The sequence below is a fragment of the Staurois parvus genome, unplaced genomic scaffold (assembly GCF_062004578.1).
Source record: "Staurois parvus isolate SC_StPar_1 unplaced genomic scaffold, SC_StPar_1.0 ptg000464l, whole genome shotgun sequence".
Lineage (NCBI taxonomy): Eukaryota > Metazoa > Chordata > Amphibia > Anura > Ranidae > Staurois > Staurois parvus.
Window position 1 is genome coordinate 742,278 of NW_028318260.1, and position 23,880 is coordinate 766,157.

The 23,880-nt window shown below is 39.3% G+C and overlaps 1 protein-coding gene across 4 annotated transcripts in view; it reads left to right on the plus strand.

The window, feature by feature from the left end:
- Positions 1–23,880, plus strand: part of DLGAP3 (DLG associated protein 3) — a 518,806-nt gene that overhangs the window by 442,390 nt on the left and 52,536 nt on the right. For all 4 annotated transcript variants that reach the window (XM_089688984.1, XM_089688981.1, XM_089688980.1 and 1 more), the window contains one exon: positions 16,854–17,191. In XM_089688984.1, the coding sequence (XP_089545110.1) occupies positions 16,854–17,191 (338 nt within the window). The remainder of the gene's footprint in view (positions 1–16,853; positions 17,192–23,880) is intronic.

The following is a 23,880-nucleotide window of genomic DNA, read 5'->3' on the forward strand; positions in this document are numbered from 1 at the left end:
GATGACAGATGGCGGGAGCCTTCATCAAAAGTGGAGCCTTTTTTTTTTCGGGTACTGCTGGGCTGCATGCTCGGATAAGGGTTTGGTATAGATTTTGGATGGGGAGTACCACCCTATTTTTAAAAATTTTGGCGTGGGGGTTCCCCTCAAAATCCATACCAGACCCAAAGGGCTTGGTATGGATTGTGGGGGGGACCCCACGCAATTTTTTTTCGTAGTTTTTTTTACATTCAGCTGTCAACGGTGAACTCACTGACAGCTGATGACTTGTTATATCATTGCATGTTTTCACTACTAAAATACCTCATGACTAACTCATGCATTATTTTAGTAGCATTGTTTAGTGAATGCCATACTTGGTTGCGGCAATATATCACGTTGTGAATTGTCCCCTATAAGTTTAAAGGACAATTTGTGTAGTTATTGCCTTCCTCACTAGCTAGATGATTTACCTGGCAGATATAATAAGATTCTATGATCTAGTATAAGTGTTTTCTCCAAGCTCTCTGATTGTCCCTGAGCAGTGTATTACTCCTAACCTTTTGCAGTCTGTGTTTGACTGTGTAGGGTCCTCAGAGCACAGATCCGCATAATCATTAAGAAAGCTTTCTGTACTTTATATCTTTTGTCAGGTAAGACGGCTCACACATTTGTGTTTCAACTATGAATAGCTGTTTGCCTGCAGTTCCACTTTAATGAACCTAACGAATGTCAAACATTGCAAGACAGCTCTTATCTAGTAGCCAGGTTAACTTTTCTAATATCCGTTAACCAGAGTCCACCTCTGAGTAAGGTATGGCTTAAAGCAAATGTAAACTATGGCTGTGTTTTAAATAAAATGTAGAAGTGTTAACATTGTAAAATCAAAAGTAATTTTTACTGTTTTAAATTTACAGTCTTCATTAAAACCACTTGCCCTCCACCCTATAGCAGAAGTACTGCTACAGGGCAGCAGGGCTGCGCAAAATCACGTATATATGCTTGATTTGCATTTCCGGGTAGGGGTCGCTGCTATTGGCGGCTAGAGATGTCAATCACTGGGTCCCAGCTGGCAATTCCCAGCTGTCACTCGGTGATCCTCAGGCAAAGCTGACAGGGGGAAGACCTGTATGTAAACAACACAGGTCTCTCACTTGTCAGCATGGACATGCTACTTTGTATCTCTCTGCACAGCAGTGAGATACAAAACAGCATGTCTCCTTAGTAAAACACAACACAGTGGACAAGGTATAAAAAACACAGTACACAGTTAACCCTTTGATTGCCCCATGTGTTAACCCCTTCCTGCCCAGTGTCATTAGTACAATTTCAATGCTTTTTATTAGCACTGATCACTATATTAGTGCCACTGGGGATGTCAGTGGCAGTTAGTCAATTCCCACCCAGTGTCAGAATGCCTGCCGCAGTCCTGCTATAAGTCGCTGATCACCGTCATTACTAGTATTAAAAGAAAAAAATCCAGTATATATACCGCCATTTGTAGACGGTATAACTTTCACGTAACCTATTTACATATATACCTACATTTATGAAGAAATTCGATTTTTTCCATTTTTTCATTGGATATGTTTTATAGCAAAAAGTCAAAAATATTGTTTTTTCTCAAAACTGTCAGTCTTTTTTTGTTTATAGCACAAAATATAAAAAACGTATAGATGATCAAATACCACCAAAAGAAAGCTCTATTTGTGGGAAAAAATGACATAAATCTAATTTATGTACAGTGTTGCATGATCACACAATTGTCTGTTAAAATAACGCAGCACCGTATTGCAAAAGTGGCCTGGTCAGGCAGGGGGGTAAATCCTCTGGAGGGCAAGTGGTTAAAATAATACCTGGTAATCTCAACCTAAAGATCCTTGGTCAGTTACTTCTTGTTATTGGGTAACAATGTTTAGCCTCACATTGGTGCTGCTGTGTTGTTACCCTGTCATATGGGATTACAGTGGAGATTACCAGTGGCTGTTACAGCATACAGTACAGAGCCATGGCTCACTGTTGTTATTATTTATATTTTACAGGATTTATATAGCGCCAACAGTTTGCTCAGCGCTTTACAATATAACAGGAGACAATACAACAACAATACAGTTCAATACAAGAGGGTTAGGAGGGCCCTGCTTCTTGGAGCTTACAATCTAGGAGGGAGGGGCTAGTTGTACAAAAGGTAGTAACTGTGGGGGATGGACTGGTAGGAGGAGTAGAAGAGAATTCCATTATTAGCTGATTGCAGGATAGGCTTCCCTGAAGAGATAGGTTTTCAGAGGTTGCCTAAAAGTGAGCAGAGTAGGCGATAGTCTGATAAATTGGGGTAGAGAGTTCCAGAGTATGGGGGAAGCTCTGGAGAAGTCCTGGAGACGAGCATGTGTTACCATCAAAATGCAGTGATTGCTGAGGTGCATAGATGTAGACAAGAAGTTACTTTACAGAGTCTGCAGGAGATCAGCAGCATTAAGATGTAGCATAAAAAAATGTAAATAATTATTTTATTTAAAAAATAGCATTTGTTTCTGATACACAGCACTTTAGCAAACTATATGTCATTGAGTTAGAGGTCAACATCAACTTTATTTGGTGACTGAGTTCTTTAACCATTTGTTCTTTCAATGGAAATGGGAAAATAGAATTCTTCTTAGCAAGGGGCGATTCAGGAAGTATTTGCATGTGTATTTATGTCTCAATGTTTAAATGTGCACTGGATTGTCTCTGCACTACCACCAGTTCAGTGTTGTATTCTTCAGTTCACATTCATTGCTGAGATTTACTTCTGTTGATCGAATATGTCAAGATTATTAACTATAACCGAGTATTTACCACAAAATAAAGTGGGATACAGTCTCAGCATATAACCCGCATGCATTAGCAAACCGTAGTCTTTGACCCTAAGGCTAAACCAAAGAACAGAAATGTAATAAATTGCAACTTACCAGCAATGCTGGGATATGGTCCTCTGGTACCCAAGGCGATGATGACAAAGTATCAAGGCAATGATGCTAACATGTTAAAAAAAAATATTCTCCCATAACAGTAAGTAGGGGAATAGTGGCTTTCATTCAGAAATGAATGCAAAGCATCCAGATTACACAGGGAGAATGCCTCCAGGTGTTATAAGGTGGCCAATTAGTTTCTTCTCAGCCTCAGCAGGTTTTCAACACTTCAGGTAGGTTGAATATCTGTTAACCCAAATGCATGCTGTGGTTCCTCCTGTTGTCTCATTTGTCAGCTCTCATGGCCTGTACTGAACCACAGTGTGTGGTGGAGGAACAAGTATTCTAAACACACCAAAGTGCAGAATATCTGCTGTGACCAGGGAAGAGTCGAAATGGTGGCGTTTCAACACACCGTCTATTGGAAAGATAAGTATAATGAATGTTCTTTTAAAGGTTGTCCTTTGAGTACAAGTGACCATGTGCTGATAGGGTCTCTTAAAGTCCTGCGGGCAACCAAATAGCAGTGTTCAAATCATCCTATTAAGATGAGGGAGAGGTGAAAACTGGCATTAACCATGTCCACACTGCCCTATAGCAGAAATACTGCTACAGGGCAGCACGGGTGCGCAAAATCATGTATATATACAATTTTGCAGTTTTGGTTATTGCCCTACCTGCGCCACCATTTGTGGCCTCGGCTGTCAGTCACCAGGTCCCAGTCTGTGATTCCACGCCGGCACCCAGCAATCTCCGAGTATTACAGGGGAAAGACCAGTGTATAAACAACACAGATCTCTCCCCTGTCAGCTCCTTCACACTGCTTTGCATGGTTCTGCTTAGCAGAGCCATACAAAGCAGTGTGCTTACAGTGTAAAGCACACACAGCACACTGTAAAACAGCACACAGTTAACCCTTTGAGCGCCCCACATGTTAACCCCTTCCTGCCCAGTGCCATTAGTACAGTGTCAGTGCTTTTTATTATCACTGATCACTGTATTGGTGTCACTGGGGATGACAGTGACACCTAATCAGTTCCCCCCAGTGTCAAAATGCTCGCTATAAGTGGCTGTTTGCCACCATTACAAGTAACAAAAAAAATGTAAAAACAAATTCCAGTATATATACCTCCATTTGTAAACGCTATAACTTTCACGTAAACCAATTAATCTACACGTATTGGGATTTTTTTAGCAAAGACATGTAGCAGAATACATTTTGGCGTTTGTCATTTTTTTTTGGTTATAACACAAAAAATAAAAAACACAGGCAATCAAATACCACCATTTGGCACTTAAAATAATGCAGCGCCATATCGCAAAAAATGGCCTGGTCAGGAAGGGGGGTAAATCCTCTGGAGGGCAAGTGGTTAAAGTGGTTATCATAACTGACTGTGAGAGTGATGCTTTTTCCTAACTGCACATCCACCCCACTGGATTCTAAAACTTCACTTTAATAAAATAAACTAATGAAAATTAGAAAAATGAACTTTAAATCAATTTTTATAAAGAGAGCACTATTACTTACAGCTGATTGCAGGGAATGAATGCTACAGTAATATACAGGCTGAAGGAGGATGAGAATACCTGAATGGGTCAACCTTCCACTAAACTTACATTCTGCCTGCTATCTTTTACATTTCAAAAAGTAGTCCTTCCTTATCCCTGAATAATTTCAATGTCAAATCTCTTGTCGTCACAGAAAGTGAGATTACATCTACAGAAATAAAACCTGAAAAAGGCGCTAACTTTGTCTACCCAAAACAAAATACATCTTTTTTGCTTGACTAAAGCTGGGCTTTAAATTCAGGATCAGTGCTTGTGCAAAGGGATCCATCAGACCCACTGATACACGCTTTGACGATACTACCTTTCTACTCTTTTCTCCTGTATTAGCTGGCAAAAATTACATCACCTTCTCCATTGTTTCATTTTTCGGGTACAACAGCCAATCACAAGGCCTGAGCATTGTCACATGACTGAGAGAGTGACATCACAGCTCCCCCTGTTATTTGGCACCAACCGACACTGGGGGGGATTTGGCATCATCTACAACAGAAAAAGAAATGGCAGGAGAGCATTAGGTAGGTGAACATAAATTGGTTGGGTGGGGGCTCTTTGTCAAGGAACTGTCACTTTGCCACTGTAACTTTCTTTGAGCTGAACTGAAAGCACAACCCCCCACCCCTTCAACTGTTCTGGAGAAGAAGAGAAGAGAAGAAGACATTTTGAAGTCCAGCCTGGCTGACAACCATGGCTCCCTCCCTAAGGTTAGGTTCACGCCTGTGCAGTTTGCGTTTGACCCGTTTCTACATTGCTTTTTTGCTGCATTTTTGATTAATTTTGCATTTTTATTCTTATTGCTAGGCTGATTTCAAATGCAAAATGCATCAAAACTGTGGCAAAAATGTACTACAAGCTTTTCTGCAGCTTTTCCATTGAAGTCTATAGAACCAAAAACGCAACTTTTTGTGTTCAAAAAAAGTCCCTGACCCTTTCCAAAAAATGCACTAGGTTAAAATGTGGAGATGTGAATGTGTCCCATAGGAAATCGTGTTAAATGGACTGTAGTGTGTTTTTGCAAAACGCTGCGGAAAACGTTTGGGGTGTGAACCTAGGGTAAGACTGAATGCAGCCAAGCAAGGGCAGTAATTGTATTATTGAGAGGATACCACATGAAAATAAAAGGACAAAAATGTACAAACTTTATGAAGGAAAAAAACACACAGAACCTTTGTAGATATTGTATTTTTTTCAAAGTATTTTGATCATGAAAAAAGGTTTGAATTTGAGGTATAGTACAGCACTGGAACAGTCCGATTGAAGGTTCTTTTTCTTGGTATTTTAACAAGCTGTGCTGAGTGACACAGCTGCTTTGGTCAAATTGCCTTTTTATTTTGATTGTTATACTACTGTGGACCAGACCACCTTTGTACATTCTGTGGTGAAAGGAAGATATATAAATAAAAGGGGTATAATTACAAACATCTACCTTTCAAATTGGTTAGCTAAAACCATATATTTAAATAAATGGAAATACCATTTCCATTTATTTATATGTTTTTTCATTTGTTTAAAATAGCAGCACTAGTCACATATTTGAGTAATAGTTATTTCATTATAATTATTTCACATTTTTGGCGCGGTGATATAAGCTATTAATTTATTGATTTATTAATTTATTATTGATTTATTAATATGAATTTATTATAGCTTATCTATTAATTTTTTTTAAAGCCATATATTGTCTATTGCCTGGGACAGCAAAGTTGAAGTATTATTTTTTACATTCACTTACACAATTGATGATTACACTATTTTAAAATTGTCAAATTACATATGATCAGGCAGTCATGTAAATGTAATAATGCACATGAGTAACTTTAAGCTGAACTTTAGACTCATATAAAACAGCATTTAATCCAGTTCACTGATCACTTAAAATAAATACGTGTTACATAGTTAGTCTGGCTGAAAAAAGACAAAAGTCCATCCAGTTCAACCAAAAAAAAAGTTATAATCCTATACCCACAGTTGATCTGGAGAAAGGCAAAAAACCCAGCAAAGCATGATCCAATTTGCTCCTGCAGGGGAAAAAATCCCTTTCTGATCCCCCGAGAGGCAATCAGATATTCCCTGGAGCAGTTAAAGTGTAACTAAACCCAGAATAGTAAAATCAGTCTGTATATGCAGTAAAGTATGCTTGTTATACTCACTGTGGAATCTAAGTGGTTAATCCTCTGCATTGTGTAAAAAGGCTGTTTGATCCTGGCTTCTCTGATCCTCCCCTTCTTCCAGTGTCCCCCTTTTATCTCCCGATAAGACATACTGTATCGTGTGGAGTCACCTCACACATGCTCAGTTTGGTGTGTATTGCTAGAGAGTTTTTTTTCTTTTCTTGGGAGAGTGCATGTGATCAGCACAGGGCCAATCCTCACTGTCCAGACAGAGGTCAGGGGTTCTGCATCCTCCTAGATCAGAATGAAAACTCCTCCTACAAGCTTTAACATATGCTTTGCTGGACACTGATAGAAGTGACAAGACTGCTCTAACTGCTGATGAGAAAAGGTATTTAGCAGTTTATATTTACTAAAATATTTTCACTTTCATGTTCTGTGTACTGTGGGAGACCAGATACAGTGAATGCAGGGTCCTTTAATAACACTTTATTCGTGTACCTATGGTCTGACCTGTTGTTTCCTTTAATTCTCAGCACAGAGGAAATGTGGTAGAGGTACTACTAGGGGCCTGAACCAATCAGACTTTTTGCTCTCTAGCTATTAGCCTAAGACTGGGGGACATGTTTACTATGGTAGAACAGAAGGATGAGCTATCCAGTGTGATTTTGTTTCTTGACTTTCTAAGCAGCTGTCTGCATTTTGGTCTTTGACTGGTGTTTAAGACTTTACTATGCTTGAATGTGAGAATCTCAAACCTGGTTTAAAAAATTTAAATATTTTTGCCACACAAGATAAATTATATATATGTAGCTATGCATTTAGATGGAGCTCAGCATTACAGAAAAAAGGTTCTTTTTAATATCTTATGGGGCTGCTCTCTAATTCAGCCCTACTGGTTTGAGATCCGAAATGTGATTACACAAATCTCAGTTCTTGAAGCATACCTTTTGCCCAAAGCTCAAAGTTCCAGTCCTCCTACACTAGAAATCCTTTCTTCCTCTCTCAACACCAGAAATTAATACATGAGATAAACTCCATCTTCTCTATGGAAGAGGTCAGACACTATCCTAAAATCCCAGCAGGCATAGCTGCTGTGGATAAACTTCAGACTCTCTGAATCCTATAAATAGATTGCACAAATCAGAATTTAGAGCCTCTACCCTTTTTTCTTTCCCTTTTTGAAGAGAAAATTATGCACTCATGCCCAAAAATGTTTCCTTCTGCCCCTGTGATTGAAGATCTGACCATCTTTATAAACACAGAATCCTCTTTTGGATTTCTCTAACCCCTCATTACCCCTCTACTTTCCACTCTCCCTTTCCTCCTTTTTTTGGCTTTTACCCTTATACCAGTGGTATGGTTCCTCCCACTCTGTTTATCCTTTTATCCCAATTTGTTTTCCCTTTTGATCCTTTTTGCTTTAATGCACACCCTAATTGACCATCACAAGATCATACTTTTCCACAGTATCTAGTGCCCATCTCTCTCTGAGCTGACCTGATAAAGCAGGTATGTCAGACTAAGTTCACACTAGCTTTGTTAGCAGTCGGTAGACAGGCATTTCGGAAACGTTTTTAATGCTCCTCACACGCCTATGAAAATTCTACACATGGCAGCACACAGTGCTGTTCACACTGAAGCGTTAGCGTCGCGGCAAAATTGACGCCTCATGTTGTCAGAAGGAGTTGAAGCCTCCCACTCAAGTCTATGTTGACCCTTCTCAAACGCTTGGCAGGCGTTTGCGGGGCATTTGCGGAGCGTTAATACCATTAAACTTCATTATAGTCATTTGTTGTGCGGTTTTAATGCTTGGCAAATGCCTAACAAACGCCTCAAAAACGCACATAGGGTGTTTAGGGAGCATTTGAGGAGCATTAAAAATGCTTCCCAAATGCCTGTCTAATGCCTGTCAAATGCTATAGGGGCGTTTGGCAAGAGTTAGAAATTAGTCAAGTGTGAAAGAGCCCTAAGAGTTCTCTTGTTCGACTTAATTTACCTTTTCAGCTTGGAAATTGGTAACACTCAGAAATGAGGGATGAGACTAAGGAAGAATGTTTAATGATGCATTGTGTTATGCTTTCTACCTTTTATAGATGCATATGCTTGTGTCCCCTGTTCTAAATGACATTCCATATGCATTTTAATACCTTTCTTCTTATATGACTATTTTATTTATCTATATGTTCTTAAATAAAGATGAAAAAAAAAGAATTTGTAAATCTGAGCTGAAAGACTTGGATTTATAAGTGCTGGTATGCAATAATGATTTGCTGAGTCACTTAAAATATTCACTTTAGACATTAGACATGTGTGATTTGTTTAATTAGAAATTAAAATTCAGACAAAATTTTAATTTTTTGGAGATTCAAATGTATACGAATCTCTGAATCTCAATATTAATGAATTTCAATGAATCCAAAATAAATTATCACGAAAAAACAAAAAATTCATTTGTATTTATTTAGATGACATAATGTGATAGTTTGGGCTTTTGTTAATGTTTGAAGCATCCAAAATAACGTAACAACATAACAAATGATCCAAATTGATTTGTATCCATTTTTATGTTGCATTAACATTTTTCATTATTATAAAAAATGTGCTACATATGAATTGGAAACATATTGCAATAAATACAGTAAGGTATAAAAGTGAAATAAGAAGGATTCCTACTTACTGTGTTTTGGGTGGATGGAGGGGGATCCATCATAATCTCAGAGTCATAACATTATTATTATTATTATACAGGATTTATATAGCGCCAACAGTTTGCGCAGCACTTTACAATATAAGGGAGACAATTCAATTACAATATATTTCAGTACAGAAGGAATATGAGGGCCCTTCTCATGGAGCTTACAATTTAAACATAAACAAATCTGAAATTAATTTAGTTCCATTCTTTATGTTATGATTTGGAGATTCTGATGGATCCACCTCCATCCAACCCAAACAGAGTGCATAAGTAATTGCCTGAAATAACTAATTAATATGTTAAAATGAATATATGCATTCTTCATAAATGTATGAAAGCAAATCTTACCCAAGCTCAACTGCTCTATTCACCACATGGAGACAGGAGACCAGTGCACTGGCTGAGGAGCCCACTCTTCACAGCAAATATCCACAATACAACTAGCTAGCAACTCAAAAAGCTTCTTAATGGAAACCTTTATTGATTACATAAATGCAGGATTCATAAAACCGACGCGTTTCGGCTTCATAAAGCTTTATTCATATCATCATATGATGTCATATCATATTCTTCCTAAATAACTTCCGAAATACGAATTAATTTGGGACAACAAATATACAAAACAAATCTGAATATATGAACCAAATCTGAATATACAAAACAAATCCCGAAAAATCATTATAAGATAATGAATATTATTATTATACAGGACTTATATAGCGCCGACAGTTTGCTCAGTGCTTTACATTATGGAGGGAGACAGTACAGTAACAATACTGTTCAATACAAGAGGGATTAGAGGGCCCTGCTCCTTGGAGCTAATATGATGAAACAAAATTATTAACAAATTAATCTGAAACAAAACAAAATGTTCTGCCGTGCACATCTCTACTTTATATTAGTATTCAATTAGGCTATTAGTTAAATTTTGGCAGATTCATTTGTTGTTAAATAGGCTGTTAAAGTTAGTATGTAATGTTTTTGCCTCATAACCAACAGGCATAAAGAGTGAGGGAATCCTTCTTGAAATGGGATAAAATACTTGCAAGGTCTTATTAGTCTTTTAAGACTTTGCTGCTTTTTTTTTTTTTTATAATTCTCTTGTAGGTATTCACTTGTGTCACTGACATAGTTTTAAAACTGTGGTTAAAACATTCATAATTCATGAGAATATCTTTGGAATGATGTTCAGACACAACACTGTAAATACAGTCAAAAGTAAAAACAAGAAAACACTAATGCTGTTTCAGGGACGTTTTTGCAGTTGTACTTAAAGTGGAACTAAAGCTTTTTTTTCATTTTGGGTGAAGTATAGGAGGGTTATAAACCCTGTCTTTTTTTTGGCCATCTGTGTCTCATTGAAGGATTTCCCTTCACATCCAGTCCCATAGCCACAACAGGAAGTGAAAATAAATCCTTGGTAGTCACCAGGGCCACCAGAACTAGTGTCCTCATTAGAAGGTTTTCCCTGTATTCCTGTTCTGGTGACCTCTCAAAATTTTAGATTTTCTTTGACCCTTGGGAATGTCGCTGGGACAACAAAAAAGAATGAATCTGTTTAATGGGGACACAGACAGCATTAAAAATGTTCTAATCCCTTTCCGCTATATCTAAAACTAAAACAAATATTTTTCTATTTTTGTACTTTAAAGGAAACCTCATGGGAAAAAATAGAGTCTGGCTGTCATGCTAGCTCTCTTCTATAATTTCTTGGTGGCATGGAACATGAATATAAGAATGTCTGGCTTTTCTCTGATGTCCTTGGTTTGCAAACTTGTTCCTGATCAGTGACTTAGAATGTACTGAAGCCAGTGGTTTAGCATTAAAGCCAAACAACTAGCATTTTCCAAAAAAGGTTAGCGTTACACAGAAACCAGTGTTCTAGGAATAATATATGTTAGCTCCTCTGGGCAGCTATAGATTATCTTTATGTCATGCTGAGCCTAAGGCTTCAGTGCTTTCTGAGTTACTTACCAGTTCTAAATTCTATATTCACTTGTATGCTTGACTGGGTCAATTATATTTTTTTAAAGGAGAACAAATAACATAGCGTACATTTTTTTTTTCATTCATGGAAGATCATTTAAAGACATTAGGGTTATACTTTTGTCTACAGAAGGATCTGGACACTGCTAAAAAAAACCCCCCCAAAAAAACAATAGTGACCCATCTGCTCTAACACCTCCCAGCATGCCACAGTTTTTCCATGTGCCTAGGAGGATGGGTGTCTCTTCTCTACTGGGAAAATTGTAACCATTTTACCAGTAATCTTTTCTTTTTGTTCAAGATTATTTTTTTTTTTCCTTCAATCAAGACTTCATCTACCTGTTGCTTGGGCTGGTCTCCTATTCAACTATCTGCATCGCAGCTAATACATTATTAGTGTATTCTCAGCCAGGGGCAGACTGACAACTCATGGGGGCCCCGGGCAATAGGGGATCATGGGGCCCCTGTATCCTTGCCCAAACTCAAAAAAGCCTATGAAAAATTTACCAGGGGCATCTCATGGGGCCCCCTACTAACCCCGGGCCCTCGGGCAGTGCCCGAGTTTCCAAATGGTCAGTCCGCCCCTGTTCTCAGCAATAGCTGGATGATTGCTTATTATGCCTGAAATGTGATTATCAGGCATTGGCCTCTGCTTTTCGGGCTATCTAGACCTGTGTGTTAGTTATCCACAGAGCACTTCTCAGGTCCAGATCTGTGGCACAGCCTCTGCTGTAACCCAGTCTTTGAAGAGCTGTTAATGAGCAGTCTGTGTGTGCTGAGCATTGGTAAGTGCTTCATACATCATATTGGTGGGTGCAATTATTACACCCTTTTCCTCTGATGATCCCCATGGAAAGGGAATTTAGTGTTTTGTCACTAGATGGAATGGACTCTATGCATGCACATCCTCTTTTCCTGCCGTTCAGTGTGTTTTAGCTCCTTCTCACCACATCCCAGGAGATAAGAGTTTATTTACTAAAGCGGGAGAGTGCAAAATCAGGCTCACTTCTGCATAGAAACTGATCAGTTTCTAACCTCAGCTTGTTCAATTAAGCTTTGGCAGTAAAACCTGGAAGGTGATTGGTTTCTATGCAGAAGTGAGCCTTATTTACACTTTCCAGCTTCAGTAAATAAAACACAGTTTCACCTCCTTTAATAAATACTGACACCTCCACTGACCTGGTCACCTCTTGCCATTTGAACCTCTTTTGCTTTCAGCAGTCAGTATGTAATTGCTCACAGTTTTTACCTTGTATTAGAGCTAAGTTGTTTCTGTTGTGGTATCAGTTCACAAAGAGCAGCAGTCCCACTTAATTGGGTATTTCCAGCTCAAGAACCATTTGTTGATTAAACTAGATGGACTTTTTTCTTTTTGAGTCTTTTTCTATCTGACTACCGGTATGTAACAGTTCTGGTTCACCCTGCAGTGTTCCCTCTCAAGGATCAACAGCCTGGAATGTGCTGCTACCAGCCTAGAGTCCCTGAGAAGCCCTAAGACATCTAAAACTTTTCCATGCCTTTTTTCCAGATGTTATGTATGCTGATTGAAAAATTCCTTATACACTGTTTATTCCTCCCAAATGTTTTGTGGTCAAATAATCCTTTGAAGAGACCTTTGTTAAGAATTGGTCTGTTTCTATTTATTTGGCAGTGTCCCGTTTCATAAAGCTTTGACAATCATTGTGGAGAATGTGCCAGTATTTTAGGATCCCATAAATAAATGACTGACAACACTCCCCAAAACATTGTTCTCTGGAAGGCCCTGCATTGTAACCTGCCATGACCATGATCTTAGTCTGTATACAATCAAAAATCACCACACTCCCGTACAGACAACCTAGTACACTCTTTGAAAATGGCCTCAGCCATGAGTCTCAGTCAAAGTCACACCCCCTGACATGCTTCACCTCACCAACTGGCACTTAATTATAGGGACTATAATTAAGCTCAAGTGGGCGGAGTGAAACATGTCAGAGGGTGTGGCTTTGACAGAGACTCATGGGCTGAGGCCGTTTTCAAGTCTACACTAGGTTGGTTGGATAGGAGTGCAACTCTTCTTTGATTTTTTACATGCCTTTCTTTGAATGAGCACTCTTGGCAGCCTGCACCTTTCTTCCTGGTGACTGTGGGAGCTTGAGTGGCATTCACAATCTATCACTAAGGTCACATGATTTTAGTCTGTCAGATATTAGAGGAATCGACTAAACTCATGAAAAGGGATCCAGATTTTCTACACACTAATCTTATATTTGTGGATTGTTTAGAGTTCATGCTGACAGCCCTACACTGTGTAGATGGGTTAGTGGCTGTCTCCTGTCTTATTTCCTGTGTTAGTCTCCGATCAGTGAATATGTGGAAAACTTGTAAAAAATGTAAAAAGTGTTTGCTGTGCATGCCCTTTGAGTGTGAACAACTCTTCAGGGCTGCTGTCAGGGCAGGACCGGTGGAATGGACAGGCAGGCCTAATGGTAGGGTCACACACCGACTGACAACAACCACCACCCACAGACCGGAGTCCCTCAGGGCGCGGAGTCTAAGCCCCAGGCTGCCTTTCACCAGGGCCCCTGATGGTGGGGATGGACTTGACGCAGCCAGGGACCAGGTTGCGGCCCCCGAGTAACCCCAGCTGCAGTAATGGCCGCCGCCAATGGCGTATAGCTGGTGGGATCCAGATAGGAAACAATAGCGTTGTCGGACAGGCCGGGTCGATAACAGCAGGACAGACAATACAGGATGGTAGGCAAGAATACACAGGTCACGAGCCGGGTTCAGCAACGGGAGGTCAGGTAAAGGGATAAGGCTGAGAATAGTCTTAGTCAAAGCCGAGTCAGTTCCAGGAGAGCCACGAGAGTAGAACAAGAGCTTGCTGCAACACAATCATACAGGACACGAATGCAAAGAGCAAGTGCAGACAACAGGCTTAAATGTGATCAACCACACCCCTTTGGAGGGATGGACTGCAGAGGCCTGAAAGCATAAAAGGCTCCCACCATGCTTTGCAGAAACCTAAGATGGAAGCCAGCACATGGAGCAGCATAACCTCCTAGCAAAAGACACCTAGGCCTTAATCTGAGAAGGATCACTCCCTCTTCAGAGATAAAGAAGAGTTCCTTTTGTTTCTTTTTGTCAGCTAGACATCAGCCTCCAAAGCCAAACCTATGGGAGACCAGCTTCACTCAAACCCTGGGCTCCAAAATCTCTTGAATCTGCATTCGACATGGTGGGGCACCTTCAATTTTCAAAGTGGGGATCATTTATTAACCATTGTGGACAATTTAGACAACATCTCTCAAAAGGATAAAAACAAGAGTTCTTCTCCCAACCCCACTTCACTTCTGGTGTCACCAATCAGGTGTCAATAGTGTCCGTGCTCCGATTACCAGACCTCCATGCAGCCGTGTGGGTCTTCTGGATCATAGGGTTATCATGCTAGTTCCTCTTTCAGAAAGATTTAAAAGATTTTATGCCAAACTTTTCACAGTTCCAAAACTAAGAGGGGGCCCCCACTTGGATCTCTAGGCCCTGAATGTCTTCATCCAGGTCTTTCATAGTCTACCTTCATTAGGGAGACTTTTCTGTCCCTTTTATTTAAACACATCATAATTTTGTTCACTTTGCTGCGAGTCCCCAGAACTTCCTCTTTATGACTCTGCACCTTCCACCCCCATGCTTGCCTTGTTATGTTCCCAGGGCATTGTGAAAGATATGTTTGACCATCAATGCAGTTCGAGCCTTAAAAAAGTTTAGTTCGATTCTGAATCTTCAAAAGTCTGCAACTCTTCACTTGAAGTATCTTGGTCTGACCCTGGTCACAGCTCGAGCAAGAGTTCTCCAAAATCTCCACTCCCGTATTCAAATGTTTGCATGAGAATAATGGGGCTAATGTTATCCTCTTTCAAGGCAGTCTCAGTTGCTCAGTTTCACTCCAGACCCCTTGAAGTCAGCATCCTATCATCGTTGGGCAATTCAGTTCAGTCTCTAGCCTGATGTGGCCTGGTGGCTCAGGATTACAGCTCTGCATTTGGGAACATTTCTTTCAATCTCTTGGATCATCACAACAGATGTCAGCTGACAGTATGAGAAGGAAACAACATGATGGTGCGGGGATTTTGGAGGAATCCCAACTCTAAATCAATATTCTGTTCCTTCAAGCAATTTGGTTGTCTCTAAAACTTACAACATCTTGACTAGATGTCTCCTTATCCTGATCAAGTTGGACAATGCCATGGCAGTGGTGTACAATAACTATCAGGGATGAACCAGAAGTCTTGCTGCGATAAGGGAAATATAAAGAATTTACTTTTCCAGCCTTGTCCATTATTCATATCCCAGGTATGGACAGTTGGCAAGCAGACTGCCTCAGATGGCAGTGGCTGAACCAGGGACAGTAGTCCCTACACCTCAGTTTTCCAGAACCTGTGTCACAGATGAGGGATGCATGCTGTGGACCTCCTGGCCTCCGGATTCAACAAAAAATTGGACAGGTTTGTACCCAGGTGCAGAGGCCCTCTTTTGTTTGTCATTGTCCAAACCTTCCCTAAGCTTCCCAACTGCAGAGGCACTATTTGGCTACAATATGAAAATACAGTATTTGTAACTATTGCTAAAGCTGTATTCACACCTTAACAACATGAGAGCATCAAGTTTTTCACTTTTGTCGTGCATTTTTGGTGCAACACTTGAATGGACTGTCCTGCACTCTAAAAATGCACCAAAGTAGCTTCTGTACTCCTTTTCGGAGCTGATTTGGGTGTGTTTTTGAATAGCGCATTTTTGCACATTTGTGGGCTTTTTGTTCCCCACAATGTCTGTTACTTTAGCACATTTGGGGCGCCATTAAAATGACACCCAAATGCACATTGCGTGTTATGGTGCATTTTTAGCGTGTTCTGTAAACGTGAGCAGAAACACACAGTTCTACCCACATTTTCAATATGCTCCAATGTGAACTGGATGTGAGGGAGCAAAACCAAAATTAGTATGAACAATTTCAGCAGCAGCAGCCTTGAAAGTTATATTACAGATGTGATCATACTCATAACCCCCTTCTTATATTTAAAGAAAAATTGAACTACATTGTATGGTTTTGAGATGGTCTAGATGCATTGGTGGTCAGCGGGAAGAATGCCTCCCTTACAGATAGGTTAAATGATCCTTGTAGCAGTGGCAATTTATCTGAGAGTCAGAAAGAAAGTAATATTTTCTCAAGGAATTACAAACTGCAAAAAAAACAAATATCCTTAGTTAAAATGAACAAACTAAAACCTCAGATGTGTAAGAAAGGTATTATGAGCTAATATATGTCAAAATCTGCATATATTTTATCAATTTAAAATGTATCTTATCAGGGGTTAACAATTCCCCCTAGTCACCATATGACAGATATAATGTGTACCTGCCAAATATACGTTTGTCCCAGTGTCAGTTAACCCCCCCTCCCCCAGAATTCTTTAAAGCTTCTTAAACTAATAACTAAGCTAGTACTTATCTATGTGCCTGCATACTTAAAAAAAGCACAGTTAAAGTTTGATAATGTTGACATGCTGTTATTTTATTTTGCTGCAGCTTTCAGTTATCGTAAAGCCCCACCACCCATTCCACCAAGGCTCCTTTCCAAGCCTCTCATCTCGGTTACAGCCCAAAGTAGCACAGAATCAACACATGAAACCTTTCTGCACAATGAGCCAACACGGTTACCTTGGTCCAAAGATGTCAAGGTCCATTGCAATTCTAGTGAGAGTCTCGAGGGAACCAAGTCCAGAAATTTGTCTTTGGACCTGGCAACTGTCCAACAGCGAGCTTCACCCAAACCTTCCACTGTGATTAGCAAAGCCCTACCACTGAGGGAAGAGCTTAAGAGTGTCACGAGGCAGAGAAAATGGCGCCCATCCATTGGTGTACAGGTATGAATTTGAGATTCTCTCCTTTCACATTATCAATGTATCTTTGTGAAAATATGTTTTTAATATGTTTTTTCATATTTTTTGATGATCAGTGATTGCATAATTCAAATAAAAGAAAATCAAGGTTATTTTAATTAAAGAAAAATATACAAAAAAACTCAACTCAAAAATTACTCCTTAAAGAGTAGCTTGTAAACATACCCTTTTAAGAACAAATTTGCTTTAATGCTCCCTTTATTTGTAGGTTATTCATTCCCTTTAAAACTCATTGGCACCAGAAAGTCAGAAAGGAAGATACCATCTGTTTATGTCACAAGATGCCCAGTTATTACTGAACCAATGACAATGACTTCAATGACATCTTATTAAAGATGGTTTTCTTATGTACATGGCATCATAAAGCTACTAATGTTTTTTTCTTGAGAAATAAAACAAATAATTTTTTGCATGAAACTTGCTTCCTGGTGAATCCCAGAACTAGATAAAAGATTCGTGACTTAGCGAGCCTCCATATCCAAAGAAATGTGCACCTCCCTGCTTGTTAGCATGACTTATAGTGAGAATTTGGTTGTGGAATATGTGTCACAGTTGTGATTGGCAGCTGCAAGTTGAGAGACACTAACAAATGTGCCTTGGTGTGGGAGTCATATAGGTGGACATTTGGATAATAGCAAGGTATGTTTAGTAATAGGTGTCTGTGTGGCTTAATGGTTAGCACTTAAGCCTTGCAACACTAGGGCCTTGGTACAAATCTCAGCCAGGACACTGTCTGCATGCAGCTTGCATGTTCTCCCTGTGTTTGTTTGGGTTTTCTCCAGTGACTCCAGTTTCCTCACATGCTCCAAAGACATGCTGACAGGTGGGGAAGAAATGTAGCTGGGATCGATACTGCATCCACCTAGGTGGGTGTATGTGTGTATATATATATATATATATATATATATATATATATATATGTGTATATATATGTATATATATATATACAGTGGGGATCGAAAGTTTGGGCACCCCAGCTAAAAATTTTTATTAATGTGCATAAAGAAGCCAAGGAAAGATGGAAAAATCTCCAAAAGGCATCAAATTACAGATTAGACATTCTTATAATATGTCAACAAAAGTTAGATTTTATTTCCATCATTTACACTTTCAAAATAACAGAAAACAAAAAAATGGAGTCTGCAAAAGATTGGGCACCCTGCAGAGTTAATATCTTGTACTGCCCCCTTTGGCAAGTATCACAGCCTGTAAACGCTTTTTGTAGCCAGCCAAGAGTCTTTCAATTCTTGTTTGATGTATCTTTGCCCATTCTTCCTTACAAAAGTCTTCCAGTTCTTTGAGATTTCTGGGCAGTCTGTCACGCACTGCTCTTTTAAGGTCTATCCATAGATTTTCAATTATGTTGAGGTCAGGAGATTGTGAAGGCCATGGCAAAACCTTCAGTTTACGCCTCTTGAGGTAATCCCCCGTGGATTTCGAGGTGTGTTTAGGATCATTATCCATTTGTAGAAGCCATCCTCTCTTTAACTTCTGCTTTTTCACAGATGGCATCAAGTTACCATCCAAAATTTGCTGAAATTTTATTGAATCCATTTTTCCTTCTACTCGTGAGATGTTCCCTGTGCCATTGGCTGCAACACAACCCCAAAGCATGATTGATCCAACCCCATGCTTAACAGTTGGACAGAGGTTCTTTTCATTAAATTCTGTGCCCCTTCTTCTCCAAACGTACCTTTGCTCATTCCGGCCAAAAAGTTCAATTTTAACCTCATCGGTCCACAAAACGTGTTTCCAAAATGCATCAGGCTTGTCTATATGTTCATTTGCAAAGTTCAAACGATGATTTTTGTGGTGAGGACGTAGAAGAGGTTTTCTTCTGATGACTCTTCCATGAAGACCATATTTGTACAAGTATCTCTTTATAGTGGAATAGTGTACCACAACTCCAGTGTCTGCCAGATCTTTCTGGAGGGATCGTGCAGTCAAACGTGGGTTTTGAATTGTTTTTCTCACAATCCTGCGAGCTGTTCTGTCTGATATTTTTCTTGGTCTTCCAGATCTTGCTTTAACTTCCACTGTTCCTGATGACTGCCATTTCTTAATTATATTCCGAACAGAGGATATTGACATCTGAAAACGCTTTGCTATCTTCTTATAGCCTTCTCCAGCTTTGTGAGCTTGAACTATTTTCAGTTTCAGTTTTCTAGACAACTGCTTAGAAGAACCCATGGTGCCGATTGTTGGGGCAAGGTCAGATGAGTCTGGGCATTTAAAACCTTTGAGCTTGACATCACCTGGTCTTCCCAGACGATGATTGAGAACAATCCATGACACTGGCAGGTCTCAGCTTGGCAAAGGGAGCAGTGCATGCTATAAATTCTGCAGGGTGCCCAAACTTTTGCAGACGCCATTTTTTTTGTTTTCTGTTATTTTGAAAGTGTAAATGATGGAAATAAAATCTAACTTTTGTTGACATATTATAAGAATGTCTAATCTGTAATTTGATGCCTTTTGGAGATTTTTCCATCTTTCCTTGGCTTCTTTATGCACATTAATACAAATTTTTAGCTGGGGTGCCCAAACTTTCAATCCCCACTGTATATATATATATATATATATATATATATATATATACACACATACTATATTGCCAGAAGTATTGGGACACCTGCTTTGACACGCACATGAACTTTAATGGCATCCCAGTCTTAGTTTGTTGCAGTTATAACAGCTTCAACTCTTCTGGGAAGGCTGTCCACAAGGTTTAGGAGTGTGTCTATGGGAATGTTTGACCATTCTTCCAGGAGCACATTTGTGAGTTCAGGCACTGATGTCAGACGAGAAGGCCTGACTCGCAGTATTCGCTCTAATTCATCCCAAAGGTGTTCTATTGGGTTGAGCTGCAGGCCAGTCAAGTTCCTCCACCCCAAACTCGCTCATCCATGTCTCTATGGACCTTGCTTTGTGCACTGGTGTGCAGTCATGTTGGAACAGGAAGGGCCCATCCACAAACTGTTCCCACAAAGTTGGGAGCATGAAATTATCCAAAATGTCTTTGTATGCTGATGCCTTAAGAGTTCCCTTCACTGAAACTAAAGAGCCAAGCCCAACCCCTGAAAGACAATCCCACACCATAATCCCCCCTCCAACAAACTTTACACAATGCAGTCAGGCAAGTACAGTTGTGCTGGCAACCACCAAACCCAGACACGTCCATCCGATTGCAAGACAGAGAAGTGTAATTCGTCACTCCAGAAAACACATCTCCACTGCTCTTGAGTCCAGTGGGGGCATACTTTACAACACTGCATCCGACGCTTTGCATTACACTTGGTTATGGAAACCCATTCCAGTTAGCTTTCTATGCACTGCTGTTGTGCTAATCTGAAGGCCATATGAAGTTTGGAGGTCTTTACCTATTGACTCGGATTTTGCGCACTGTGTTCTTCAGCATGCGCCGAGCCCCGCTTTGTTATTTTATGTGGCCCACCACTTTGTGGCTGTGTTGCTGTTATTCCCAGTTGCTTCCACTTTGTTATAATACCACTAACAGTTGACCATGGAATATTTAGTAGCAAGGAAATTTCACGGATGAATATATTGCACAGGTGGCAACCTATCACGGTACCACAATTTAATTCACTGAGCTCCTGAGAGCGACCCATTCTTTCACATATGTTTGTAGAAGCAGTCTGCATGCCTAGATACTTGATTTTTTACACCTGTGGCCATGGAGGTGATTGGAATGACTGAATCCAACTTGGAGGGGTATCCCAATACTTTTGGCAATATAGTGCATATTGCATTTTTTTCTCTTTTGTTAATACCATACTTCTCTTTTAACTTAGTAAATGAGGTGAAGCTCTGGTTTCAATATCTAAACATGTGCAAGCAAAAATACTGTTTTTTGTGTTCTTGCACATGATTGGGTATTCTTTGCAAACTGAATTTCAACCATATTCACTAAGCAAAGGGAAAATTGCAATGTAAAATATACAACTTTGCCTTTAGTAAATTAATCCCAATGTCTTCCAAAGAGTTGCAGTCCTATCCCTAGGCACAAAAAAGGTCAATAATATGGCTGTAAGAAATGATATAACATTCACATTAAGGTAAATTGAATGCAAGCTTTTAAACCTGCTGTCAAAAACCTATTTAAGGTGAGCAGGTGATGGAAATGGTTAGTTTTAAAATGATTAGTAGATCCATAGATATTTACAGGTGAATGTATATTTTCATCTTGACTTTTACTTTAAAATCCTTATATAGTCTTCCATATAACCATCAGGAATGTTAAGACATGGCTGAGATTTGTCCGGATTTTTTTATCATTGTGACAGAAACCTGTGCCTATATTTTTTCCTCATATGCTCAGTTTGATCACCCAGGTTTGTTTTAAAATGGCATGATTCGGAAAATCTGTGAATGATCCCAAATTGATCTCTATTTCTTAGTAGGAAAAAGAATGAATGCTTTGTTGCATGTTATCCCAAAGATGAACAAATTGGGGGAAATATAAAGGTCATTCCAGATATAATCATGTATTGGCATATTCACCCTAAGAAAATGTAGAGGGACTTCCATAAATACATTTTATGAATATTTTACCATCAGAAATTATTGTAAAACTTCTAAAAATCTACATTCTGAACTTTCTGTTCTTGTACATGTGATGTACTGAGTAAAAACCTAGTAAGGGTCTCATTAAAGTGAATCTGTAAGAAGGCTTTACACTATATAATGGCAACAGGATGCTAATGCAGTCACCCAGATGTGCTTCCACATACCTTTAGCAGTCTTTAAAGCTACAGGGAAACGTGAAAATTACCCTTGTAGTGGGGATTCCCTCACACTTCAAGGGTTAAATGCTTGTTTTTGTCTTGGATAACATTAAAAAGAAGTTTATCTTGCCATATCTCTCATGAAGGCTTCTCCTCTTCATGGGTCTGGTCCCTGGAAGCTGCTGCTCTTTGGTGCTCCGTGGTTGGTGTGACTGAGGGTTTCATGCAGAAGCAACCCTGCATTGTAAGTAAAGATATAGAGTGCGTGCCCACAACCCAGAGCATCACAGGGAAGAGGAAAGTGTGTTAATGCTTCCCTAAATTAAAATCAATAAGAAATAAGAATTTATCCCGTGCAGTTAAAGCAGAGCACCACCTCTTACATTCTTACAGATTTAAATGTTGGCCATATTGGTAGCAATTCCTGATTATAGATTCAGTTTCAAATGATCCTTTCTCAAAATCAATAGTTGACACAGACAAGAAAGAACTTTTAATTTATTTGAATACAATTTAATTTTCTTTCAGGATTGGTTATTCTTTTTTATGTCAATGTTAAAATGTATTGTTTTTTAATGCACATTGTAACCTTTTTTCTCCCAAACGGACATATCTAATCAATATCTAATGGTAATTTTGTGTTTTCTTGCTGCCTTTTTGTTCTTTATAGAGTGCATTGCTTCTTCCTTTTCTCCCATTGTTAACAGAATTGCACATGCCCCTACTCTTTATTTCATCTATTCTCTAATATTCTCTGCAAATTCGTTACAGTATTATTATTTTTTAAATTTTTGCTATTGTTGAAAAGTTCTTTAAAACGTTTCTTCCAATGTTGTATTTGTCCATCATCTCCCATCAGCTGCCTATTCTCCTTTTAATTCATTAAATTTTCACAGAATCTTTTATTAATTTTCTATCTTCTACATCTAATTACTGCCATTTGTAGTCTGTACAATGTAGTGATCCAAATCTCAATCTTCTCATCTACAACTGTACACATCCTAGGTTGTTGACTTTTATTTGTCAGTCTGTCATCATGGGATCTGTCTTTCTTGTTACCCTGATGTGATCCTTTTGTCTTTTTTTGTGTAAAGTTTCCTGGGGGAAAATTGTGCTGCTAATTATCAGCTACAATTGATTGGGAAATCAATGGCTTTGTCATCATTAATATTATGTCTGTGAATGTTCTCAGTTATCCAGGTCATAGTATAGCTAGTAGTAGTTAGTCACATTCAACTGGACTTGTAATATTGTAAGACGGTTCACTACTAATCCAAGCAGCTTCTACTGTTCTACTTAGTGCTAAAAACATATCCCAGCACTCAGTGATTGGATTAAAGTGACTGAGTTACCCTTGTTGGGGTTCCTGACACAGTGGAAAACAAAAGTAAGGGCTTGCAGATCTCAGGCAATACAAATGGTGTATTTACTAGGTATATATACAGATCGGCAACTCACAATTTTTTGCCAAAGAACAATGCATCTCAGGCCATAAAAAGTCAGTCAGTAGCAGCCCCCACATCATGGCCGGTGGCAGGACTGGAGTACAGTTGTTGGTGGTGGCTGTCAGTTCTTTTGACAGGACATGCTCCAAACATCTTAGGGTAAGTAGCAATCTCCTGATTAATATATTTTTGAAATGCATCACCTGGCCCTCCATGTAGGCACCCCAGGGGTGCCATCAGAATACACAATTGGCTGCTTCTCCTGAGATCTTTGGAGTGGGTCCTGTTGGGAGAACTGACAGACACCAACTGTACTCCAGCCCCACCATTGGATATGGCATGTGGGCTACCACCAAATGCCTTCTTCTGGCCTTAAATACGATATTCCTTTGCAAAAGATTATGAGTTACCAATTTGTTTCTAATGTCTAATAAATGTACCATTTTATTGCATGAGATCTGTGTGT